At 44.4% G+C, this 24,253-nt stretch overlaps 1 protein-coding gene across 5 annotated transcripts in view; it reads left to right on the forward strand.

The window, feature by feature from the left end:
• The first annotated feature begins 1,905 nt into the window (after positions 1-1,905).
• Positions 1,906-24,253, forward strand: part of LOC109867674 (protein MTSS 2) — a 41,577-nt gene continuing 19,229 nt past the window's right edge. For all 5 annotated transcript variants that reach the window (XM_031802046.1, XM_031802048.1, XM_031802047.1 and 2 more), the window contains exons 1-3: positions 1,906-2,405; positions 8,306-8,367; positions 8,813-8,886. In XM_031802046.1, the coding sequence (XP_031657906.1) occupies positions 2,337-2,405; positions 8,306-8,367; positions 8,813-8,886 (205 nt within the window). In that variant the 5' untranslated portion in view covers positions 1,906-2,336. The remainder of the gene's footprint in view (positions 2,406-8,305; positions 8,368-8,812; positions 8,887-24,253) is intronic.

Here is a 24,253-nt window from a genome sequence, read left to right on the forward strand (position 1 = left end):
TTGCTAAATAGGAAGCCGATTCTAGATGCTTAATATTTTATCTGTTATTTTACCAGGTAAGTTGACTGAGAACATGTTCTCATTTACAGCAACGACCTGGGGAAAAGTTACAGGGGAGAGGGATGAATGAGCCAATTGTAAACTGGGGATTATTAGGTGACCGTGATGGTTTGAGGGCCAGATTGGGAATTTAGCCAGGTCACCGGGGTTAACACCCCTACTCTTACTACAAGTGCCATGGGATCTTTAATGACCTCAGAGAGTCAGGACACCTGTTTAACATCACCCTACACAGGGCAGTGTGTAGGGTGGGTTTGGGGATATTTTTTAGACCAGAGGAAAGATTGCCACCGACTGGGCCTCCAACACCACTTCCAGCAGCACCTGGCCTCCCATGCAGGGACTGACCAGGACCAACCATGCTTAGCTTCAGAAGCAAGCCAGGAGTGGTATGCAGGGTGGTATACTGCTGGCTTTCAGTCTGGAAGGAGAGTTTACAGTCTAGCCAGACACCTAGGTATTTGTAGTTACCCACATATTCTAAGTCAGAACCGTCCATAGTAGTGATGCTAGTCAGGCGGGCGGGTGCGGGAAGCGAATGGTTGAAAAGCATGCATTTGGTTTTACTAGCGTTTAAGAACAGTTGGAGGCTATGGAAGGAGTGTTGTATGGCATTGAAGCTCATTTGGAGGTTAGTTAACACAGTGTCCAAAGAAGTGCCAGATGTATACAGAATGGTGTCTGCAGCGATACACCACACCATCCCATCTGGTTTGCTCTTAGTCCCACTATCATTTCTTTTTCAACAGAACAATGACTCAACCAACACACCTCCAGGTTGTGTAAGGGCTACTTGACCAAGAAGGAGAGTGTTGGGGTGCTTCATCAGATGACCAGGCCTCCACAATCACCTGACCTCAACCCAATTGAGATGGTTTGGGATGAGTTGGACTGCAGAGTGAAGTAAAAGCAGCCAACAAGTGCTCAGCAAATGTGGGAACACCTTCAAGACTGTTGGAAAAGCATTCCAGGTGAAGCTGGTAGAGAGAATGCCAAGAGTCTGCAAAGCTGTTATCAAGGCAAAGGGTGGCTACTTTTGAAGAATCTCAAATATAACATATATTTAGATTTGTTAAACACTTTTTTGGTTACTACATGATTCCATATGTGTTATTTCATAGCTGTGATGTCTTCACTATTATTCTACAATGTAGAAAATAGTACAAATAAAGAAAAACCCTTGAATGAGTAGCTGTGTCTAAACTTTTGACTGGTACTGTATATGTACTGTGGGGGATACAGTGTGCATACATAGGCATATTATTTATTCAGCCGATGATACAAGGTAGTGAAATATAAAGTTGTTGTACTTTCCTTGAGGGAGAAGAAACAGTGAAAAAAATGATTTAACCTGCAAAATTCCAAAAAATGTTTTGCTTAAACTATGTTCAATTTAATGAGCATCTTTCTGTTTTTTTTTTATTCCCCCCAGTAAAATTGGCATATATAAGAGTCAAAAGGCCAACAAAAAATATGTATTTATAGCCTAAAGAGGTTGAGGTTCCTTTAAATTGAAATAACATATTTGCTTGAAATAACACACTATGCATATGTGAATGCATGGTGTAGTCAGTGTTGATTCATTATTACTATGTATTATAGGCTACATTGTATTGCTTGTAACAATAACTCCAGACTGATACAGTAGATGATGAACAGGCTCGTGCATGCTGAATGCACATTTGAAGCTGGGGATATCCTTTCTTTTGCTCTTCAGAGTATCGTTGAATGAGAAGACAGATTCACTTTTGTTTGGATAGGGGGTGTCCCTCCCTCCACGCTTCATGTGACAAAAAAAAGACCGCCCCCCTTCAATTCCCATGGATCGAATCACAGAACCCCAGCTTCAAGACATCTGTTCCTCTACTAGAGAGCGTTCCCCGCATTCAGAGCTGTGACCGACTGTCTGTCGTGGTACCCTACATTTGCCCGTGATTATCAGCCGAAAATGAAAATAGACATTGACCCAAACTCACCCTGCTCTTCTTTTCGCAGTTTATAGACCGGGGGGAATCGGAACGAGGGTTTTGCCTCCTCTCCATCTCTCGCGTCCAAGCAGAGAGAGCAACCGCCGTGCGTCAACCCGGTGCCATAGAGTAGCAGATGTATTTTTGTCTGCCCTCTAGCCGGGAGTTTCGCATCCTCAGCGTCTGGCTTCGAGGGTGAAGGACAACGAAGAGCTTATTAAAATATCGTGATACCCGATGTGTGAATATTTAGCGCTTATGGACATTTATTTTCTCGCATTCAGTCATCGTTAGAAGAAGACTGTCATAATGGAGTCAGTGGAAAAGGAGTGTGGAGCGTTGGGTGGATTATTCCAAGCTATCGTCAACGACATGAAGGTACCAGAGCTCGATGAAGTCGACAGTTTTTTCCGACCTATTGCATGGATAATCTGACTCAATTTACTGCCTTTTGTTTCCTCTCATATTCTGTACCGCCTCACTGGCTATGCGAAAGGAGAAATTGTGCTAAATATTTTTCCTTTATGTTACTTGCCTAGAGTGGCAGCTGTTCTGATGACGACCAACATGTCTTTGAATATAATCAAGCTGTTGATAGTTTGAGTTAATATTTGTAGGTTATAGGCTGCAGAATTTGTTGTGCAAAATTTGTTATACAATTGTTCCGTTGAAAATATCAGTTAGCCTGTACTTTTCAATAATTCAAAATACTTTAAAAGGAAGTCAATAACAGAATATCAGAGTAATGACTGAATAGATTAGACAGTGTTCCAACTGATCCACTGCTAAATCAGTAATGGTTACAACAAACAACTGTAATTGTGGATGTCTTATTGGATATATGGCAGCTCCCTAACCTAATCATAACAAAACATGACAAACAACTGCTGTGACAGGGACATAACAAGTATGTGGCACACACTGATCACATAACCCATAACATGTTTTTAGTTTAGTGTGTGTGTGTGCCTACACATTTTCCAGTGTCTAACATCAGGCCAATAATGGAGAGGGGTTAATTGATCCAATTTGGCAACCCCTTCTCATCCAGGAAAGCAGCTCTTTGACAAAGACGTGTCAAATGAAATGGCCAGTTTGGCCACTAGGCTGTGATCCATGTTGACCATGGTCTGACTCGCAAGATTATGGTCCCAATGCAGTGTCCACCAGCAAAGATGATGATGTCTTTCTTTATAATCAGTGTGATTATAAAGTGTGTGCCACACAGGGAGGGAGGGAAGCCTATTCAGATTATGGTCACAATGCAGTGTCCACCAGCAAAGATTATGATGTCTTTCTTTATAATTAGATACAGGGAGGGAGGGGAGGGGAGCCTATTCAGATTATGGTCACAATGCAGTGTCCACCAGCAAAGATTATGATGTCTCTCTTTATAATTAGATACAGGGAGGGAGGGAAGCCTATTCAGATTATGGTCACAATATAGTGTCCACCAGCAAAGATTATGATGTCTTTCTTTATAATTAGATACAGGGAGGGAGGGAAGCCTATTCAGATTATGGTCACAATATAGTGTCCACCAGCAAAGATTATGATGTCTTTCTTTATAATTAGATACAGGGAGGGGAGGGGAGGGGAGCCTATTCAGATTATGGTCACAATGCAGTGTCCACCAGCAAAGATTATGATGTCTCTCTTTATAATTAGATACAGGGAGGGGAGGGGAGCCTATTCAGATTATGGTCACAATGCAGTCTCCACCAGCAAAGATTATGATGTCTCTCTTTATAATTAGATACAGGGAGGGGAGGGGAGCCTATTCAGGTCAAGCAGGACAAGTTCACATAGGTCGAGCAGCGGCCTAGTTTGGTATGTTGTACAACAGATGGAAAGTGTGAACTGGCATGGTATAAGGAGTACAATGTTAGGCCATAAATAGGACTGGGAGTTTTTCTTGACCACACGATCTGACCAGGAACATCTCTGGGCCCCAGTTATAAACCTTATATATATATATAGATAATAAAAAATATTATATATAAAATGTGTGAGTGTATACAGTGGGGAGAACAAGTATTTGATACACTGCTGATTTTGCAGGTTTTCCTACTTACAAAGCATGTAGAGATCTGTAATTTTGATCATAGGTACACTTCAACTGTGAGAGACGGAATCCAAAACAAAAATCCAGAAAATCACATTGTATGATTTTTAAGTAATTCATTTGCATTTTATTGCATGACATAAGTATTTGATCACCTACCAACCAGTAAGAATTCCGGCTCTCACAGACCTGTTAGTTTTTCTTTAAGAAGCCCTCCTGTTCTCCACTCATTACCTGTATTAACAGCACCTGTTTGAACTAGTTACCTGTATAAAAGACACCTGTCCACACACTCAATCAAACAAACTCCAACCTCTCCAGAATGGCCAAGACCAGACAGCTGTGTAAGGACATCAGGGATAAAATTGTAGACCTGCACAAGGCTGAAATGGGCTACAGGACAATAGGCAAGCAGCTTGGTGAGAAGGCAACAACTGTTGGCACAATTATTAGAAAATGGAAGAAGTTCAAGATAACGATCAATCACCCTCGGTCTGGGGCTCCATGCAAGATCTCACCTCATGGGGTATCAATGATCATGAGGAAGGTGAGGGATCAGCCCAGAACTACACGGCAGGACCTGGTCAATGACCTGAAGAGAGCTGGGACCACAGTCTCAAATGAATCCATTAGTAACACACTACGCCGTCATGGATTAAAATCCTGCAGCGCACGCAAAGTCCCCCTGCTCAAGCCAGCGCATGTCCAGGCCCGTCTGAAGTTTGCCAATGACCATCTGGATGATCCAGAGGAAGAATGGGAGAAGGTCATGTGGTCTGAGACAAAAATAGAGCTTTTTGGTCTAAACTCCACTCGCCGTGTTTGGAGGAAGAAGAAGGATGAGTACAACCCCAATAACACCATCCCAACTGTGAGGCATGGACGTGGAAACATCATTCTTTGGAGATGCTTTTCTGCAAAGGGGACAGGACGACTGCACCGTATTGAGGGGAGGATGTATGGGGCCATGTATACCGAGATCTTGGCCAACAACCTCCTTCCCTCAGTAAGAGCATTGAAGATGGGTCGTGGCTGGGTCTTCCAGCATGACAACGACACGAAACACACTGCCAGGGCAACTGAGGACTGGCTCCGTAAGAAGCATCTCAAGGTCCTGGAGTGGCCTAACCTGTCTCCAGACCTGAACCCAATAGAAAATCTTTGGAGGGAGCTGAAAGTCCGTATTGCCCAGCGACAGCCCCGAAACCTGAAGGATCTGGAGATGGTCTGTATGGAGGAGTGGGCCAAAATCCCTGCTGCAGTGTGTGCAAACCTGGTCCAGAACTACAGGAAACATATGATCTCTGTAATTGCAAATAAAGGTTTCTGTACCAAATATTAAGTTCTGCTTTTCTGATGTATCAAATACTTATGTCATGCAATAAAATGCAAATTAATTACTTAAAAATCATACAATGTGATTTTCTGGGTATTTGTTTTAGATTCCGTCTCTCACAGTTTAAGTGTACCTATGATAAAAATTACAGACCTCTACATGCTTTGTAAGTAGGAAACACTGCCGATTTTGCAGGTTATCAAATACTTGTTCTCCCCACTGTATATAGAATTATTTATGTCCTTCCTTTCTCTAGGCTTCTCTGCCTCTATAAGAGGCTCAGGCTGGGTTCCAGACCTGAAATTATAAAGTCGAATTTGAACTCAATTACTTACCAGGTTAAGTAAGGTCATGTCATCAGGTACACAGTATTATGTGTGTATTGATAAAACGTATGTCTCTGAGTAGGTGTGCTGATCTAGGATCAGGGCCCCCCTGGTCCATTCATTATAATCTAAAAGGCTAAATCTATCCTATATCAGCACTCTTACTCTGATCCCTGATATTGATCATCTACTCACAGTGGCTAACTGGCCATGTTCACTCGATAGCCTACCTTCTATTTATGGGGCGTAGTTTGCCAAGCACTGTAAGATGCTCAATGAGATATAAGATGCTAAATATCAGCATTTCATACAGTATTCTTTTGTCATTGTGTCTACGGGAGAAAGACAACATTTAGAGAAAGGGACCTATTGATTATCAGCTGGAATCAATGATCCAGATACAGAAAACCTTACTCAGCAGTCAGCTCATCTGGCTCGTATTCACTAGGGCATGCAATGGAAAACATCAAGTGTATTGCAACGGATAATGTAAATGAGCGTTTCTTATTGAACAAGTTCAAGTAGTCCCCCCCTGTTTTATTCATTTTTCTACCGTTTGGTGCCTAATGAATACTACCCTGGTGCATAGTGCTTGACTTCCTCCCGAGCCAGTCAAGGAGAGAATTAGCCGTATGGCTGAACCTGGTGTAGGCTAGGTACACACTGTCAGTGTCGCAGCCTGTTGAGAGGTAACTCTGCCAGTGTATCACTGACTCCCCTATATCCAACAGTGCAACATGACACAGACAAGCCGCTAGCACCTGATGCAGTTGTATAACAGCCTGCTCTGCTCCCTTCAGATGAATTCATTAACTGAGGAAGGAAGGATCTGCCTGGATTTTGGGAGCTGTGTTTGTGTGTGTGCATATTTTTTCACTGCGCTGCATGGATATCTTAAACCTGCTTTCACCCTGCACCCTCAGCTGTCTTGTCTCAGCCTCCTCCTGCCATTGTCAGGAGGCGTAGGGCTGAAAAGCTAATTAGCCACCTGTTGCAGTCCAGTGAAGACAGATGGAGAATGGCGAAGCATTAGGAGAACATTTTAATAGTGAATGTGAAAGTCTTAATAGTGAAACTTGATCACTTTGTGAGGAGTTCATTTTCTCATAGAAAAATATCTTGAAAACAGGGAATGATCACTTCTTGGATATGATGATGAGAGAAATAGGAGTTGAGTGAATGATCTGGGATGTTTCTTTTGCCTATTTTCCCCTTTCTCTGCAGTCTTTTCACTTCTCTGCAAGAGAAGATGGTGAATATGTATATAGACAGCCTGTGTCCCTCTCTCTGGTCTCTAGGAGGCTCAGGCTGGGCTCCGATCCTAAGCGTGTTTTGTGTTTTGGCCAGGGGCCTGTAGGGAGGAAGGCAGGCAGCTGCTGGGGCCTGTAGGGAAGCACACTCTTAGAAAAAAGGGTTCCAAAAGGGTTCTTCGGTTGTCCACATAGGAGAACCCTTTTTGGTTCTAGGTAGAAGCCTTTTGAGTTCCATATAGAACCCAATAGGGTTCTAACAAAGGGTTATCTTATGGAGACAGCTGAAGAACCCTTTTAGGTTCTAGATAGCAAATGTTTTTCTAAGAGTGCAGGCTGCTGCTGGGGCTCAGGGCTGGAGGGAGGCAGGCAGGCTGCTGCTAGGGCTCAGGGCTGGAGGCAGGCAGGCTGCTGCTAGGGCTCAGGGCTGGAGGGAGGCAGGCTGCTGCTAGGGCTCAGGGCTGGAGGGAGGCTGGCTGCTGCTAGGGCTGGAGGGAGGCAGGCTGCTGCTCGGGCTCAGGGCTGGAGGGAGGCAGGCTGCTGCTGGGGCTCAGGGCTGGAGCGAGGCAGGCTGCTGCTAGGGCTCAGGGCTGGAGGGAGGCTGGCTGCTGCTAGGGCTCAGGGCTGGAGGGAGGCAGGCTGCTGCTGGGGCTCAGGGCTGGAGGGAAGCAGGCTGCTGCTGGGGCTCAGGGCTGGAGGGAGGCAGGCTGCTGCTGGGGCCCAGGCCTGGAAGGAGGCAGGCTGCTGCTGGGGCTCAGGGCTGGAGGGAAGCAGGCTGCTGCTGGGGCTCAGGGCTAGGAGGAGGCAAGCTGCTGCTGGGGCTCAGGGCTGGAGGGAGGCTGGCTGCTGCTGGGACCCAGGCCTGGAAGGAGGCAGGCTGCTACTAGGGCTCAGGGCTGGAGGTAGGCTGGCTGCTGCTGGGGCCCAGGCCTGGAAGGAGGCTGGCTGCATGTCCTCAGGGAAATCTGATCCAGCATGATTCCTTAAAGAGCAGGCACACTACCTGCCCTAACCATATTTCCCCCTCCCTCCCACACACCCCAGCTTTTCCCTGCAGTGAGTCAACAGTGAGTCAACTGTATTTTCAGCATGGTTAGGTAAGAGAGAATATGCAAGCTTGATTGGATGATGATGTATTATGTTGTTCTGAGTCATATGAGAAGGCTGAGCACAGGTTCTCCAAAGTGCTGGTCCACTGGAACAAAACATTGTGTGTGTGAGTGTGTGTGTGCGTGTGTGCGTGCGTGCGTGCGCTCACGCGCCAAAGGTTTAAACTAACATTTGATTCCTCTTTCATCCAGAGTTCATATCCAGTGTGGGAAGACTTCAGTGCCAAGGCCACTAAACTACACTCCCAACTCAGGTGAGACCTTGATTCTCCAGTATGTCTGTGACGGACTATCATGTCCTATCCATCCCACCTTCAATAGATACAAGTTGGCATTTATTGGGATGACATATGTACTGGAGGCAGCTCTACAGGGTAGTCACTAGCTGGCACAGCCACAAAGTTATAACATCTGATTTTAAACCTAACCTGAACCTGAACCCTAACCTGAGCCACACTGCTAACCTTATGCCTAAGCCTAATGTTAAATTAAGACCACTAAGCTAATTTTGTTTTCATACATATTCACAATATACTTTGCACAGCTCTGTCTTCAGGACAAGATTAATCCCAATAAATGTGAAACGGCTCAGTAGACTTGCTACTCTAACTGTCCAGTGTTGACATTCTGGTCTATTCATAGTTTCTAGTCGCTGTTGAGGTTGAATACTGACTGCTGTGTCCTCCTGTGTACTTGTAGGACTACAGTTCTGGCAATAGTGACATTTCTAGATGCCTTTCAGAAGGTGGCAGACATGGCGACCAACTCAAGAGGTAAGGAGAAAATAGCAAGATGAGTGACTAAGGGACTCTTAAACAGTAAAAAAAAAAAGAAAGTGGTTTCCCATCTCTGTCTCTTTTCCTTTGCCTGCACTAATCGGAAAACACAGGAGAAGTGAGACCAAAACCAACCTAATTGATTCATATGTGCTTTTGCTTTCACTTGTCTAGTTCTTTCACACTGAATGAATAAAATAAGAGGAGGGAGAAGCCACATAGCCACTTCTGACTTTTGGGAAGTACACTGTGTCTGCTCTCTGCAGTATGTAGGCTCTTTGTTCTATGAAGTGTTCCTTGATTCCTTCCTTGATTCTATCATGACATGATTGTAGGAAGGATACATTTCAAGAGTATTTGAATAGGGCTTATATACAGAGTCCCTTCTCCAACATGAAGAATCATGCTGGGTGAATCTACATGGAAAAAGCCCACTAAACTGATCAAGCTGAGCTCATTGTATGTAGGGCTGGTGATGAGGATGTGTTGGGATCTGCTTGGTCACTGTATGGAGCGGCAGACAGACCCTCTGTAGAGCAATGATTAATAAAATCCTCCACCCGGTTGATCAGCGAAAGCAGTATTTAGGTGAAAAATCTATACACACACAGATGCATGCCTGCATATATATATATATATATATATATATATATATATATATATATATATATATATATATATACACACACACACACACACACACACACACACACACACACACACACACACACACACACACACACACACACACACACACACACACACAACTATTGATAGTTTGCTGAGCATCTACAGATGGACTATCCAAATATAGTGTTACCATGAATATTGATACACCAGCTAGTAACCAAACATATGTCTCCATCCCTGATGAGGCTGCATCACTAAACCTAAAGTGAGCTTAGGTGCTGTAACAATGGGCCGCAAGGTGTGATGAGGCTGGCCAATGGCCCACAAATAAAAAGTCCCAGTATATCTGTCATCCTCACAGCAGGCGAGCTCTCAGAGGGGCTGGATCCTGGCAACATCTGGCAACCTGAACCTGTTCTCGCTAGTAATGTTCTGACTGTGCCAGGGCAACTATTCAGAGACAGGGAGAGAGAGAGACTAATTACTTTAAACGCTTACAGATAGGACATGATTATAATCTCTATCACTCATGTGCCAACTCACACTCCAATCCCTCTTCCAGTGACCTTAGCTGTAGGATTAGACAGACACCATGGAATCCATGGCAGCAACATCCGAATGTGGCATATACAAACAGTATGGAGAGAGATGTTATAAAACTAAAGATTAAAGAACAATGCCAGGCAAGCTCAATCAAGCCCAGATCAAATATTTGAAACTATTTCAAATAGTATTTGAACTCAGGTCTTTCGGAAGACACACAGCATCCCACTGATGCCTGTGTCTATGTAAAGTAGATGGAGGTTTTGAATGTTTGTTTCTGGATCATTAGCAATATGTCAGTGAACCAATTCCATTCCATTTGTCCTCTGGGAGCCCTTTTGTGCTCAGCGCCAGTCAGCAGACTTCACAACTGCAGCCATTCATTTGGAAGGAGGAATGTCGATATTTATTTTAACCGGCTGGTGCTGGAGAACAAAGACCCTTGAACTCTCACTGCAGGCTGGGTAGTGGTTTGGGTCATTTCACCTCCCCCAGTTGATGGTACTACCGGGTTCTCAGGGTTCTTTACAAGTGTTTAAATTGCTGGTTCAAGTCAGGAAGATGTTATAACAGTGTTGTAGAGAGCGAGAGAGACAGAAAGAGAGTATGAGAGATAGAAAGTGTTAGTCTGTGTGTGTGTGTGTGTGTGTGTGTGTGTGTGTGTGTGTGTGTGTGTGTGTGTGTGTGTGTGTGTGTGTGTGTGTGTGTGTGTGTGTGTGTGTGTGTGTGTGTGTGTGTTTATTAGTCTGTGTGTTTGTGTGTCTGTCTAGGGGTTATTGCGCCACAGGGATCTGCTCTGTGTTATGTAGTGTTGGCCATCAGGCCTGATTACCTCTCAGCATCAGGGGATGGACCACAGCTGCTGGCACAGCTGGAGATTTGACCACGTTCTTCTCCTCTAATCTAGCCCTGACACACTCACCCCATAACCCCTTTAACTCACTACCCATCCCACACACTTACAGTATTCTGTCACTCCATTTACTCATCCTGTCCTCTGCCTCTCATTCTGCACTCAACCAAACACCCACCTGTCACTGGTTTCACACCCACAAATTGAGAGAGGGAATGAGAGGAGAGCAAAGCAGGAGGAGATGAAGTACTGCTTGGAAATGGACACTGGGTATTATTTGGAAATAGTCTATTTATATCACCATAATCACTGACAGGAAAAGTCTCCTGCATCTCTCTCTCCTTTCTTTCTCTTTCTCTGTCTCTCTCACAATGTATCTCCACCCAGCTCTCTCTCCTTTCTCTCCCTCTATCTCTCTCTGTCTTTCTCTGTCTCTCTCTCTGTATCTCCACCCAGCTCTCTCTCCTTTCTCTCCCTCTATCTCTCTCTGTCTTTCTCTGTCTCTCTATGTATCTCCACCTATCTCACTACTTTCTCTCCCTCTATCTCTCTCTGTCTTTCTCTGTCTCTCTCTCTGTATCTCCACCCAGCTCTCTCTCCTTTCTCTCCCTCTATCTCTCTCTGTCTTTCTCTGTCTCTCTATATACAGTGCCTTGCGAAAGTATTCGGCCCCCTTGAACTTTGCGACCTTTTGCCACATTTCAGGCTTCAAACATAAAGATATAAAACTGTATTTTTTTGTGAAGAATCAACAACAAGTGGGACACAATCATGAAGTGGAACGACATTTATTGGATATTTCAAACTTTTTTAACAAATCAAAAACTGAAAAATTGGGCGTGCAAAATTATTCAGCCCCTTTACTTTCAGTGCAGCAAACTATCTCCAGAAGTTCAGTGAGGATCTCTAAATGATCCAATGTTGACCTAAATGACTAATGATGATAAATACAATCCACCTGTGTGTAATCAAGTCTCCGTATAAATGCACCTGTACTGTGATAGTCTCAGAGGTCCGTTAAAAGCGCAGAGAGCATCATGAAGAACAAGGAACACACCAGGCAGGTCCAAGATACTGTTGTGAAGAAGTTTAAAGCCGGATTTGGATACAAAAAGATTTCCCAAGCTTTAAACATCCCAAGGAGCACTGTGCAAGCGATAATATTGAAATGGAAGGAGTATCAGACCACTGCAAATCTACCAAGACCTGGCCGTCCCTCTAAACTTTCAGCTCATACAAGGAGAAGACTGATCAGAGATGCATCCAAGAGGCCCATGATCACTCTGGATGAACTGCAGAGATCTACAGCTGAGGTGGGAGACTCTGTCCATAGGACAACAATCGTCCTATGTCGTATATTGCACAAATCTGGCCTTTATGGAAGAGTGGCAAGAAGAAAGCCATTTCTTAAAGATATCCATAAAAAGTGTTGTTTAAAGTTTGCCACAAGCCACCTGGGAGACACACCAAACATGTGGAAGAAGGTGCTCTGGTCAGATGAAACCAAAATTGAACTTTTTGGCAACAATGCAAAACGTTATGTTTGGCGTAAAAGCAACACAGCTCATCACCCTGAACACACCATCCCCACTGTCAAACATGGTGGTGGCAGCATCATGGTTTGGGCCTGCTTTTCTTCAGCAGGGACAGGGAAGATGGTTAAAATTTATGGGAAGATGGATGGAGCCAAATACAGGACCATTCTGGAAGAAAACCTGATGGAGTCTGCAAAAGACCTGAGACTGGGACGGAGATTTGTCTTCCAACAAGACAATGATCCAAAACATAAAGCAAAATCTACAATGGAATGGTTCAAAAATAAACATATCCAGGTGTTAGAATGGCCAAGTCAAAGTCCAGACCTGAATCCAATTGAGAATCTGTGGAAAGAACTGAAAACTGCTGTTCACAAATGCTCTCCATCCAACCTCACTGAGCTCGAGCTGTTTTGCAAGGAGGAATGGGAAAAAATGTCAGTCTCTCGATGTGCAAAACTGATAGAGACATACCCCAAGCGACTTACAGCTGTAATCGCAGCAAAAGGTGGCGCTACAAAGTATTAACTTAAGGGGGCTGAATAATTTTGCACGCCCAATTTTTCAGTTTTTGATTTGTTAAAAAAGTTAGAAATATCCAATAAATGTCGTTCCACTTCATGATTGTGTCCCACTTGTTGTTGATTCTTCACAAAAAAATACAGTTTTATATCTTTATGTTTGAAGCCTGTAATGTGGCAAAAGGTCGCAAAGTTCAAGGGGGCCGAATACTTTCGCAAGGCACTGTATCTCCACTATCTCTCTACTTTCTCTCCCTCTATCTCTCTCTGTCTTTCTGTCTCTCTATGTATCTCCACCTAACTCTCTCTCCTTTCTCTCCCTCTATCTCTCTGTCTTTCACTGTCTCTCTATGCATCTCCACCCAACTCTCTCCTTTCTCTCCATCTATCTCTCTGTCTCTCTCTCTTTCTCCAGCTTGGTCTGGGTTCAAGTCTGGGCTCCCAGCCGTGTGCCATGTTTTGAAACTTTATGTGCACATTTGGTCACCTACAAACAAGCAAGATTTCTGGCTCTCACAGACCTGTAACTTCTTCTTTAAGAGACTCATCTGTCCTCCACTCGTTACCTGTATTAATGGCACCTGTTTGAACTTCAGTATAAAAGACACCTGTCCACAACCTCAAACAGTCACACTCCAAACTCCACTATGGCCAAGACCAAAGAGCTGTCAAAGGACACCAGAAACAAAATTGTAGACCTGCACTAGGCATGGAAGACTGAATCTGCAATAGGTAAGCAGCTTGGTTTGAAGAAATCAACTGTGGGAGCAATTATTAGGAAATGGAAGACATACAAGACCACTGATAATCTTCCTTGATTTGGGGCTCCACGCAAGATCTTACCCCGTGTGGTCAAAATGATCACAAGAACGGTGAGCAAAAATCCCAGAACCACAAGGGGGGACCTAGTGAATGACCTGCAGAGAGCTGGGACCAAAGTAACAAAGCCTACCATCAACACTACGCCGCTAGGGACTCAAATCCTGCAGTACCAGACGTGTCCCCCTGCTTAAGCCAGTACAAGGCCGGGCCGTCTGAGTTTTGCTAAAGAGCATTTGGATGATCCAGAAGAAGATTGGGAGAATGTCATATGGTCAGATGAAACCAAAATATAACTTTTTGGTAAAAACTCAACTCGTCGTGTTTGGAGGACAAAGAATGCTGAGTTGCATCCAAAGAACACCATACCTACTGTGAAGCAGTAGAGGTAAAGGAAAGAATGAATGGGGCCATGTATCGTGAGATTTTGAGTGAAAACCATCAGCAAGGGCATTGAAGATGAAACGTGGCTGGGTCTTTCAGCATGACAATGATCCAAAACACACCGCCCGGGCAACGAAGGAGTGGCTTCATAAGAAGCATTTCAAGGTCCTGGAGTGGCCTAGCCAGTCTCCAGATCTCAACCCCATAGAAAATCTTTGGAGGGAGTTGAAAGTCCGTGTTGCCCAGCAACAGCCCCAAAACATCACTGCTCTAGAGGAGATCTGCATGGAGGAATGGGCCAAAATACCAGCAACAGTGTGTGAAAACCTTGTGAAGACTTACAGAAAACGTTTGACCTCTGTCATTGCCAACAAAGGGTATATAACAAAGTATTGAGATAATCTTTTGTTATTGACCAAATACTTATTTTCCACCATAATTTGCAAATACATTCATAAAAAATCCTACAATGTGATTTTCTGGATTTATTTTCCTCATTTTGTCTGTCATAGTTGAAGTGTACCTATGATGAAAATTACAGGCCTCTCTCATCTTTTTAAGTGGGTGAACTTGCACAATTGGTGGCTGACTAAATACTTTTTTGCCCCACTGTACCTCTGTGTACAGGGGTTAGTGTGGGTAGGTAAAGTTAGCCTGGATTTTAGAGTGGGTGATTTAGTCCTCCATATTTTGATCAAGGTGAGCGGACATTCACATTGGGGAGAAAGTGAGTTACTATAGGTCCCCAATTTTGCCATATTTGGATGAGAGAAGGTGAGTTCTCCATATATGGTTGAGTGAGGGAGAGTGGGGAAGTTAGTACAGACAGTGAATGAGGGTGGATGGGTTGGAATTTCCAAAGCTCTCTGGAGGGAGGGGCGTACAGTTAATCCTCTTATAGCTCCAACACACATAACAGAGTGGGTTTCCTCTCTTCAGATTAACAGAAGCAGATCCCATAGCTTTAACATACACACTACAGTCTGCTGATCACTGTCATGGGAGGTGTGTGTTCATATACACAGTACTGAAGCTAAGTGTACTGTATGCTAGATCTAAACACACACACTCACAGATACTCTTTTCAGATTAATTCACATACACAATTGTCTAGTCAATCAATATACGCAGATCAGCATATGCTCTCTCCCTCCCTTTTCTCTTTCTCTCTCTCTCATTCTCTCTGTCTCTCCTAGTAGATCAGTGTGTCAGTGAGGCAGTAATCCTGCTTGGCCGCTGTGCTTCTCTGGGTTGGCAGATGGCACTGATATCCTTGCCCGGCATCTGGACAACCTGAAGATTACTGTCAGCTTTACCATCATAGCAGTGGAGCTATTGTTAAAAAAAACAGTGGGCCCTTGTGATATGGGGATATGAGTCTAGTTTTAATGGGAAGATGTGGATGTAGGAGTGTGTACTAGCCTGGTTCCAGATCTTTTCATGCTGTCTTGTCAACTCCTATGGTCATTGAAAGGCCAGACAGCACAAACAGATCTGGGACCAGGCTAGGAATGTACTGTATATAGCCGAGACACAATCTGTGTTGTGTATAGGCTATGTTATATGATGTATGTGTAGACTGGAATATGTATGGGACCGGATGATTTAGATGTGGACATTGTGTGCAGGGTATTTGTTGTTGAATACATGGTTATTGCGTGATGCTCTTCACCATGGCAGGCTATTCCTACTGATTGTATTGTATTGCTCTTGAGTCTTGAATGAACACCATCGTTACAGCGGTCTGTCTGTGTCCGTCCGTCCGTCTGTGTCCGCCTGCCGGTCTGTCATGGCTGTGGTGGCTCGGAGTTCCCATGTGCTTTCAGAAGCATTAACCTCAAGGCCTGTGCTAACCTGCGGTCGCCTCCTAAACCCCCGAAATGAACCATTCCAATGATTATTATTACTACAGAGAACGGGAGGAATGGAGGGAAGGGGAGAATAATACTATAGAAGGAGAAGAAGAAAAGTCTCTCTTGGCTCTATGTAAGGAACACTCTGCAGGCGAATACCGAGCAAAGAAGACAAACATGAGAGTTGAGGAGAACACTGTGTTCAGCTTTATCCTGTAAGGACCGGGTGGAGGGGAGCAAGGGATAGCAGGAGAGGGAAAACAAATGGGAGAGAAAGAGGGACTGAGAAAAGAATGCAAACTAAGGCAATGAGGGAAGAGAGTGAGTGAAGGAATAAAGATACGGCTTGGATCATGGAGTTAAGAGCGTGTTTCTCAACCGGTTTAGCAGGACTCTTTGGAGATCCGATTGGGATCCCTTAAAGGGATACTTTGGGATTTTGAGAAGAACCATTTATCTACTTCCCCAGGGGCAGATGGACTTGTGGATACCATTTCCATGTCTCTGCGTCCAGTATGAAGGAAGTTAGAGGTAGTTTTGCAAACTAGCGTTAACACAATGTTTGGAAAATCTATAGTAACAGCTGGCATGCTTCCTGTTGCCATCAGAAGAGGCTGGTGGGAGGAGCTATAGGAGGACAGGAATGGCTGGAATGGAATTAATGGAACGGAGTCGGGCATGGTTTCCATATGTTTGATACCACTTATTTCATTTCAGGCATTACAATGAGCCTGTCCTCCTATAGCTCCTCCCACCAGCCTCCACTGGTTACCATAGACTGCCAGTCTTTGCGCTAACGCTAGTTAGCAATTGCGCTTAAGCTTGTTAGCATCTTCCTTCAAACTGCATGCTGAGATATAAAAATAGCAGATAAAGGGCTTCATTGCCAAATTCCCAAATAATCCTTTAAAGAGGTGGAGGCAGACATATCTTCATGGGTGATATCTACAGTATTACCCAATCTGCTCACAGTGAAATGGACCTTGAAAACGAGACAATGGAGGAAGGGCACATGGATGGAGCACAGAGAGTGAGACTGGAAGGCTACTTGTTGTTCGAGACTAGAGTGAGGAACCTTTTAATGGTCAACTAGAACGATACGTAAGACAGACATCAGTTTCTCAAAACAATTATGGAAAACAATGAGAGTCTATAATATTATACACACTGGTGGATCGCATCTGATTGTGATCCAGTGACTGTAGACTGTGGTGGGTCCCTCCAGCATCACTCCCTTAGGTCAGGGTGTCCCTGATGGTCAGCTCTATGGCAACGCTCCGTGCTCTGGAAAAACAGTCTGGGAAATAGGCCTATACATCTCCTCTGTCTCCCTCTCTCTTTTGTCACTTTTTCACTCTCTTATTTTCTTTCTTTCTTTTTTCTTTCTATCTTCCTCTGTCTCGTAAAACGTGGTGTTTTTCTCCTGCGTAGCTCCCTGATGAAAAGCACATCTGGAGAAAAGAGAGACAGACACAGACAGGATTATTTTTAGCAACACTTATGTCCCAAGGCAGGAAACTCCTTCAGCAGTAAATATCTCTACCTCCTCATCTTCCTCCTCCTGTCCATCATCCTAATACAGTCCAGAGGGTGTTATTGACTGCATAGTCCACACCACACTGGAGGTTGTGGAATCTGTTGGTTGTGAAACTGTATAGTCTGTTAATAACTTATGGGCCATAACCTGGGCCATAAGGTGGCCTGAGTCTCACAAAGACAGACAGGCTGGCAGGCAGATAGACGCACGTGCACACACACACATACATTGAAAAACCTGGCATCCATGGCTGCACCTGCAGTGGACCAGTTCCGTTGTCCCCTTATACCATCACTCGTCAGCCCATCCTCAGTCTATTGCCTCTTTTATCTTCTCCTCCTCCCCATCTTCTTTCATCTATTCAATGGCCTCCGCTGTGTCTCTGCCAGCTTGCTCTCTGAACCTCTTAAAAAAGGGGTGAGAGTGGGTAAAGGGAAGAGCTTGTGTTCAAATCAGTCGGATTATCGTCAGCGGTCACTGCTTGGCAAAGGTGCCAACGTGAGGTGTAACAACGTAATCCTTTGGAGTTTGTGCTGGAAGAAACGTATCTTTTGCACTAGGATATTTCCATAGCTAACTAGCTGGATAAGATTCCTATTTCTTACATTTATTTATTTATTTATTTTCACCTTTATTTAACCAGGTTGGCCAGTTAAGAAACTACGACCTGGCCAAGATAAAGCAAAGCAGTGTGACACAAACAACAACACAGAGTTACACATAAACAAAGGTACAGTCAATAACACAATATAAAAAAAATCTATGTACAGTGTGTGCAAATGTAGAAGAGTAGGGAGGTAGGTAATAAACAGGCCATAGAGGAAAAATTATTCCAGTTTAGCATTAACACTGGAGTGATGGATGTGCAAGTGATGATGTGCAAGTAGAGATACTGGGGTGCAAAAGAGCAAGAGGTTCAGTAATAATATGGGGGTGAAGTATTATTTAAAGATTGGCTGTGTACAGGTACAGTGATCGGTAATCTGCTCTAACAACTGATGCTTAAAGTTAGAAAGGGAGATATAAGACTCCAGTTCAGTGATTTGGTGGGTCAGAGAATCACCAGCAGCAAGAGCGACATCATTGATATATACAGAGAAAAGAGTCGGCCCGAGAATTGAACCCTGTGGCACCCCCATAGAGACTGCCAGAGGTCCGGACAACAGGCCCTCCGATTTGACACACTGAACTCTATCTGAGAAGTAGTTGGTGAACCAGGCGAGGCAGTCATTTGAGAAGCCAAGGCTATTGAGTCTGCCTATAAGAGTGCGGTGATTGACAGAGTTGAAAGCCTTGGCCAGGTCGATGAAGACGGCTGCACAGTACTGTCTTTTATCAATGGCGGTTATGATATCGTTTAGGACCTTAAGCGTGGCTGAGGTGCACCCATGACCAGCTCGGGAACCAGATTGCATAGTGGAGAAGGTACGGTGGGATTCTAAAAGGTTGGGGATCTGTTTGTTAACTTGACTTTCAAAGATTTTTAGAAAGGAAGGGCAGGATGGCTATAGGTCTATAACAGCTCGGGTCTAGAGTGTCTCCCCCTTTCAAGAGGGGGATGACCGCGGCAGCGTTACAGTCTTTGGGGATCTCAGGCGATACGAAAGAGAGATTGAACAGGTTAGTAATAGGGGTTGCAACAATTTCGGCGGATAATTTTAGAAAGAGATGGTCCAGATTGTCTAGCCCAGATCATTTGTAGGGATACAGATTTTTTTAGCTCTTTCAGAACATGAGCTGTCTGGATTTGGGTGAAGGAGTGGGCTTGGGCAAGTTGCTACAGGGGGTGCTGAGATGTTGGCCGGGGTAGGGGTAGCTAGGTGTAAAGCATGGCCAGCCTTAGAAAAATGTTTATTGAAATTATCTGAGATTTATCGGTGGTGACAATGTTTCCTATCCTCAGTGCAGTGGGCAGCTGGGAGAGGGGTGCTCTTATTCTCCATGGACTTTACAGTGTCCCCAAACCTTTTGGAATTAGTGCAACAGTATGCACATTTCTGTTTGAAAAAACTAGCCTTAGCTTTCCTAACTGACTGATTATATTGGTTCCTGACTTCCCTGAAAAGTTGCATATCGCCGGGGCTATTTGATACTAATGCAGAATGCCACAGGATATTTTTGTACTGGTCAAGGGCAGTCACGTCTGGGGTGAACCAAGGGCTATATCTGTTCTTAGTCCTACATTTTATGAATGGGGCATGCTTATTTAAGATGGAGAGGAAAGCACTTTTAAAGAGCATCCAGGCATCCTCTACCGACAGGATGAGGACAATATCCTTCCAGGATACCTGGGCCAGGTCGATTAGATAGGCCTGCTTGCTGAAGTGTTTTAGGGAGCGTTTGACAGTGATGAGGGGTGGTCATTTGACGACGGACCCATTACGCAAGCAGGCAATGATGCAATGATCACTGAGATCCTGGTTGAAGACAGCAGAGGTGTATTTAAAGGGCAAGTTGGTCAGGATGATATCTAAGAGGGTGCCCATGGTTACGGATTTAGGGTTGTACCTGGTAGGTTCCTTGATAATTTGTGTGAGATTGAGGGCATCTAGCTTAGATTGTAGGATGGCCGGGGTGTTAAGCATGTTCCAGTTTAGGTCACCTAATAGTACGAGCTCTGAAGATAGATGGGGGGCAATCAATTCACATATGGTGTCCAGGGCACAGCTTGGGGCTGAAGGTGGTCTGTAACCAGCGGCAACGGTGAGAGACTTGTTTCTGGAAAGGTGAATTTTTTAAAGTAGAAGCTCGACTTGTTTGGACACAGACATGGATAGTATGAAAGAACTTTGCAGGCTATCTCTGCAGTAGATTGCAACTCCGCCCCCTTTGGCAGTTCTATCTTGTCGGAAAATGTTATACTTTCCGGATTTTTGGTGGCCTTTCTAAGCCAGGATTCAGACACGGCTAGGACATCCGGGTTGGCAGAGTGTGCTAAAGCAGTGAATAAAATAAACTTAGGGAGGAGGCGTCTAATGTTAACATGCATGAAACCAAGGCTTTTATGGTTACAGAAGTCAACAAATGAGAGTTCCTGGGGAATGGAAGTGGAGCTAGGTGCTGCAGGGCCTGGGTTAACCTCTACATCACCAGAGGAACAGAGGAGGAATAAGATAAGGGTACGGCTAAAGGCTATAAGAACTGGTCGTCTAGTGCGTTCGGAACAGAGAGTAAAAGGAGCAGGTTTCTGGGCACAGATGAATAGATTTAAGGCATAATGTACAGACAAGGGTATGGTAGGATGTGAATACAGTAGAGATAAACCTAAGCATTGAGTGACGATGAGAGAGGTTTTGTCTCTAGAGACACCATTTAAACCAGGTGAGACCACCGCATGTGTGGGAGGTAGAACTAAGTCCTATTGATCAGGGTGGGAGGCTCTACAGTGAAATAAGACAGACAGTCACTAACCAGAACAGCAATGGACAAGGCATAATGACATTAGGGAGAGGCATGCACAGCTGAGTGATCATAGGGTCCAGTGAGTAGCTAGGCGAGCTGGAGACATGGTGATTCAGACAGCTAGCGGGCCGGGGCTAGCAGAAGGGCCTTAGGAGGACGTCGCGATGGAAGAGTCAAACCACTTCTGACAGTTACATCGGCAGACAAGTCGTGATGGATCGGCGGGGCTCCGTGTAGGCAGTAAAAGGGTCCAGGCCAATTGGCAAAATAGGTATTGTAGCCCAAGAAATTGGCTGAGGGACCTCTTCAGCTTGCTGGGAGGTGAGCCTAGCTCGGGGCTAGCTCCAGGCTAACTGGTGCTTGCCTTCGGGACAGAAACGTTAGCCAGGAGTAGCCACTTGGAAAGCAGCTAGCTAGCTGCGATGATCCGGTGTAAATGTTCAGAGCTTGCGGTAGGAATCCGGAGATGTGGTAGAAAGAACAAAAACTGTTCGATATGCTCGAGACAGGTAGCGGGCCGCGGCTAGCAGATGGGCCTTCAGGGGACGTCGTGACGGAGGAGCCTGTTGAAACCCCCTCGGGCGGATTACGTCGGCAGACCAGTCGTGATGGATCTGCGGGGCTCTGTGTCGGCAGTTAAAGGGGTCCAGGCCAATTGGCAAAATAGGTATTGTCGCCCAAGAAGTGGCTGATGGACCCCTTCAGCTAGCCGGGAGATGGGCCGAGCACGAGGCTAGCTCCAGGCTAACTGGTGCTTGCTTCAAGGGGCGGACATTCCTGGGAGCATAACAATGAGGAAGTTCTGTTCTTTATCTACCGCTGAACAGCCTCTATAAACATATTGATGTTTGACAGAAGAAGAACCTATCAGTCAGCACACTGAAAAACACTCAAGTGGTTTTAGCTAGCGGGCAACTGGGCCATCCACAACCGCAGGACTCTCCAGAGGGTGGTGCAGTCAGCCCAACGCATAACCGGGGGCACACTACCTGCCCTCCAGGACATCTACAGCACCCGGTATCACAGGAAGGCCAGGAAGATCATCAAGAATCTCAGCCACCCAAGCCACGACCTGTTCACCCCGCTACCATCTAAGGTGGAGACAGTACAAGTGCATCAAAGCTGAGACCGAGAGACTGAAAAACAGCTATCTCCAGGCCATCAGCCTGTTTAATAGTCACCACTGACTACTGACTACTGACACCACTGACTATACTCATCCCGAGTATTGTTATTACGGTTCTCGTCCTGTGTATTGTTATTACGGGTCTCATCCCATGTATTGTTATTACGGGTCTCGTCCCGTGTATTTATTAGAGGTTTACACCTCACTATTTGTTTGGCTTACAGCTAGAGGTCGACCGATTAATCGGAATGGCCTATTAATTAGGGCCGATTTCATGTTTTCATAACAATCGGAAATCGGTATTTTTGGACACCGATTTGGCAATTTTTTTACGCCTTTATTTATCCTTTATTTAACTAGGCAAGTCAGTTAAGAACACATTCTTATTTTCAATGACGGCCTAGGAACGGTGGGTTAACTGCCTTGTTCAGGGGCAGAATGACAGATTTTTACCTTGTCAGCTCGGGGATTCAATCTTGCAACCTTACAGTTAACTTCTTATGGCTGCAGGGGCAGTATTGAGTAGCTTGGATGAAAGATGCCCAGAGTAAACGGCCTGCTCCTCAGTCTCAGTTGCTAATATATGCATATTATTAGTGGTATTTGATAGAAAACACTCTGAAGTTTCTAAAACTGTTTGAATGAAGTCTGTGAGTATAACATAACTCATATGGCAGGCAAAACCTGACAAGAAATTCAAACAGGAAGTGAGAAATCTGAGGTTGGTCGATTTTCAACCCAGGCCCTATTGAATTCACAGTGGGATACGGATGAAGTTGCACTTCCTAAGGCTTCCACTAGATGTCAACTGTCTTTAGAAACTTGAATGAGGCTTCTACTGTGGTGTGGACCTGAATAGGAGCTTAATGAGTCAGGTTACTGGCAGAGAGCCATTTCCTGGTCACGCGCATTTCTCATGATATCGACCTGTGTTCCATTGCTTCTCTAGACACAAAGGAATTCTCCGGTTGGAACGTTATTGAAGATTTATCATAACAACACCCTAAAGATTGATTCTATACTTAGTTTGAAATGTTTCTTCCAGATGGAATATAACTTTTTGTATAAAGTTATATAAATATAAAGTATAATATATATAATATAAAGTTTTCGCCCGATGTTATGCGGGACCTGCACAAGCGTTTGGATATGTATACCTAACGCGCTAACAAAAGTAGCTACTTGGACATAAATAATGCACATTATCGAACAAATCAAGCATTTATTGTGGAACTAGGATTCCTGGGAGTGCATTCTGATGAAGAGCATCAAAGGTTAGTGATTAATTTTATCTTTATTTGTGCTTTTTGTGACTCCTCTCTTTGGCTGGAAAATGGCTGAGTTTTTCATTGGCTTGTGGTGCTTTTGCTGTAAAGCCTATTTGAAATCGGACACTGGGGTGTGATTAACAACAAGATTATCTTTAAAACGGTATAAGATACATGTATGTTTGAGGAATTTTAATTATGAGATTTCTGTCGTTTTGAATTTGGCACCCTGCACTTTCACTGGCTGTTGTCATATCATCCCGTTAACGGGATTGCAGCCCTAAGAAGTTTTAACTAGTCCAATGCTCTAACCACCTGATTACATTGCACTCCACGAGGAGACTGCCTGTTACGCGAATGCAATAAGAAGCCAAGGTAAGTTGCTAGCTAGCATTAAACTTATCTTATAAAAAACAATCAATCAATCATAATCACAAGTTAACTACACATGGTTGATGATATTACTAGTTTATCTAGCGTGTCCTGCGTTGCATATAATCGATGCAGTGCGTATTCGCGAAAAAGGACTGTCTTGCTCCAATGTGTACCTAAACATAAACATCAATGCCTTTCTTAAAATCAATACACAAGTATATATTTTTAAACCTGCATATTTAGTTAATATTGCCTGCTAACCTGGCTTGTTGCGAACTCTGTGAAGACTATTTCTTCCTAACAAAGACGGCCAACTTCGCCAAACGGGGGATGATTTAACAAAAGCGCATTTGTGAAAAAAGCACAATCGTTGCACGACTGTACCTAACCATAAACATGAATGCCTTTCTTAAAATCAATACACAGAAGTATATCTTTTTACACCTGCATATTTAGCTAAAAGAAATCCAGGTTAGCAGGCAATATTAACCAGGTGAAATTGTGTCACTTCTCTTGCG

The sequence above is a fragment of the Oncorhynchus kisutch genome, linkage group LG22 (genome assembly GCF_002021735.2).
Source record: "Oncorhynchus kisutch isolate 150728-3 linkage group LG22, Okis_V2, whole genome shotgun sequence".
Classification (NCBI taxonomy): Eukaryota; Metazoa; Chordata; class Actinopteri; order Salmoniformes; family Salmonidae; genus Oncorhynchus; species Oncorhynchus kisutch.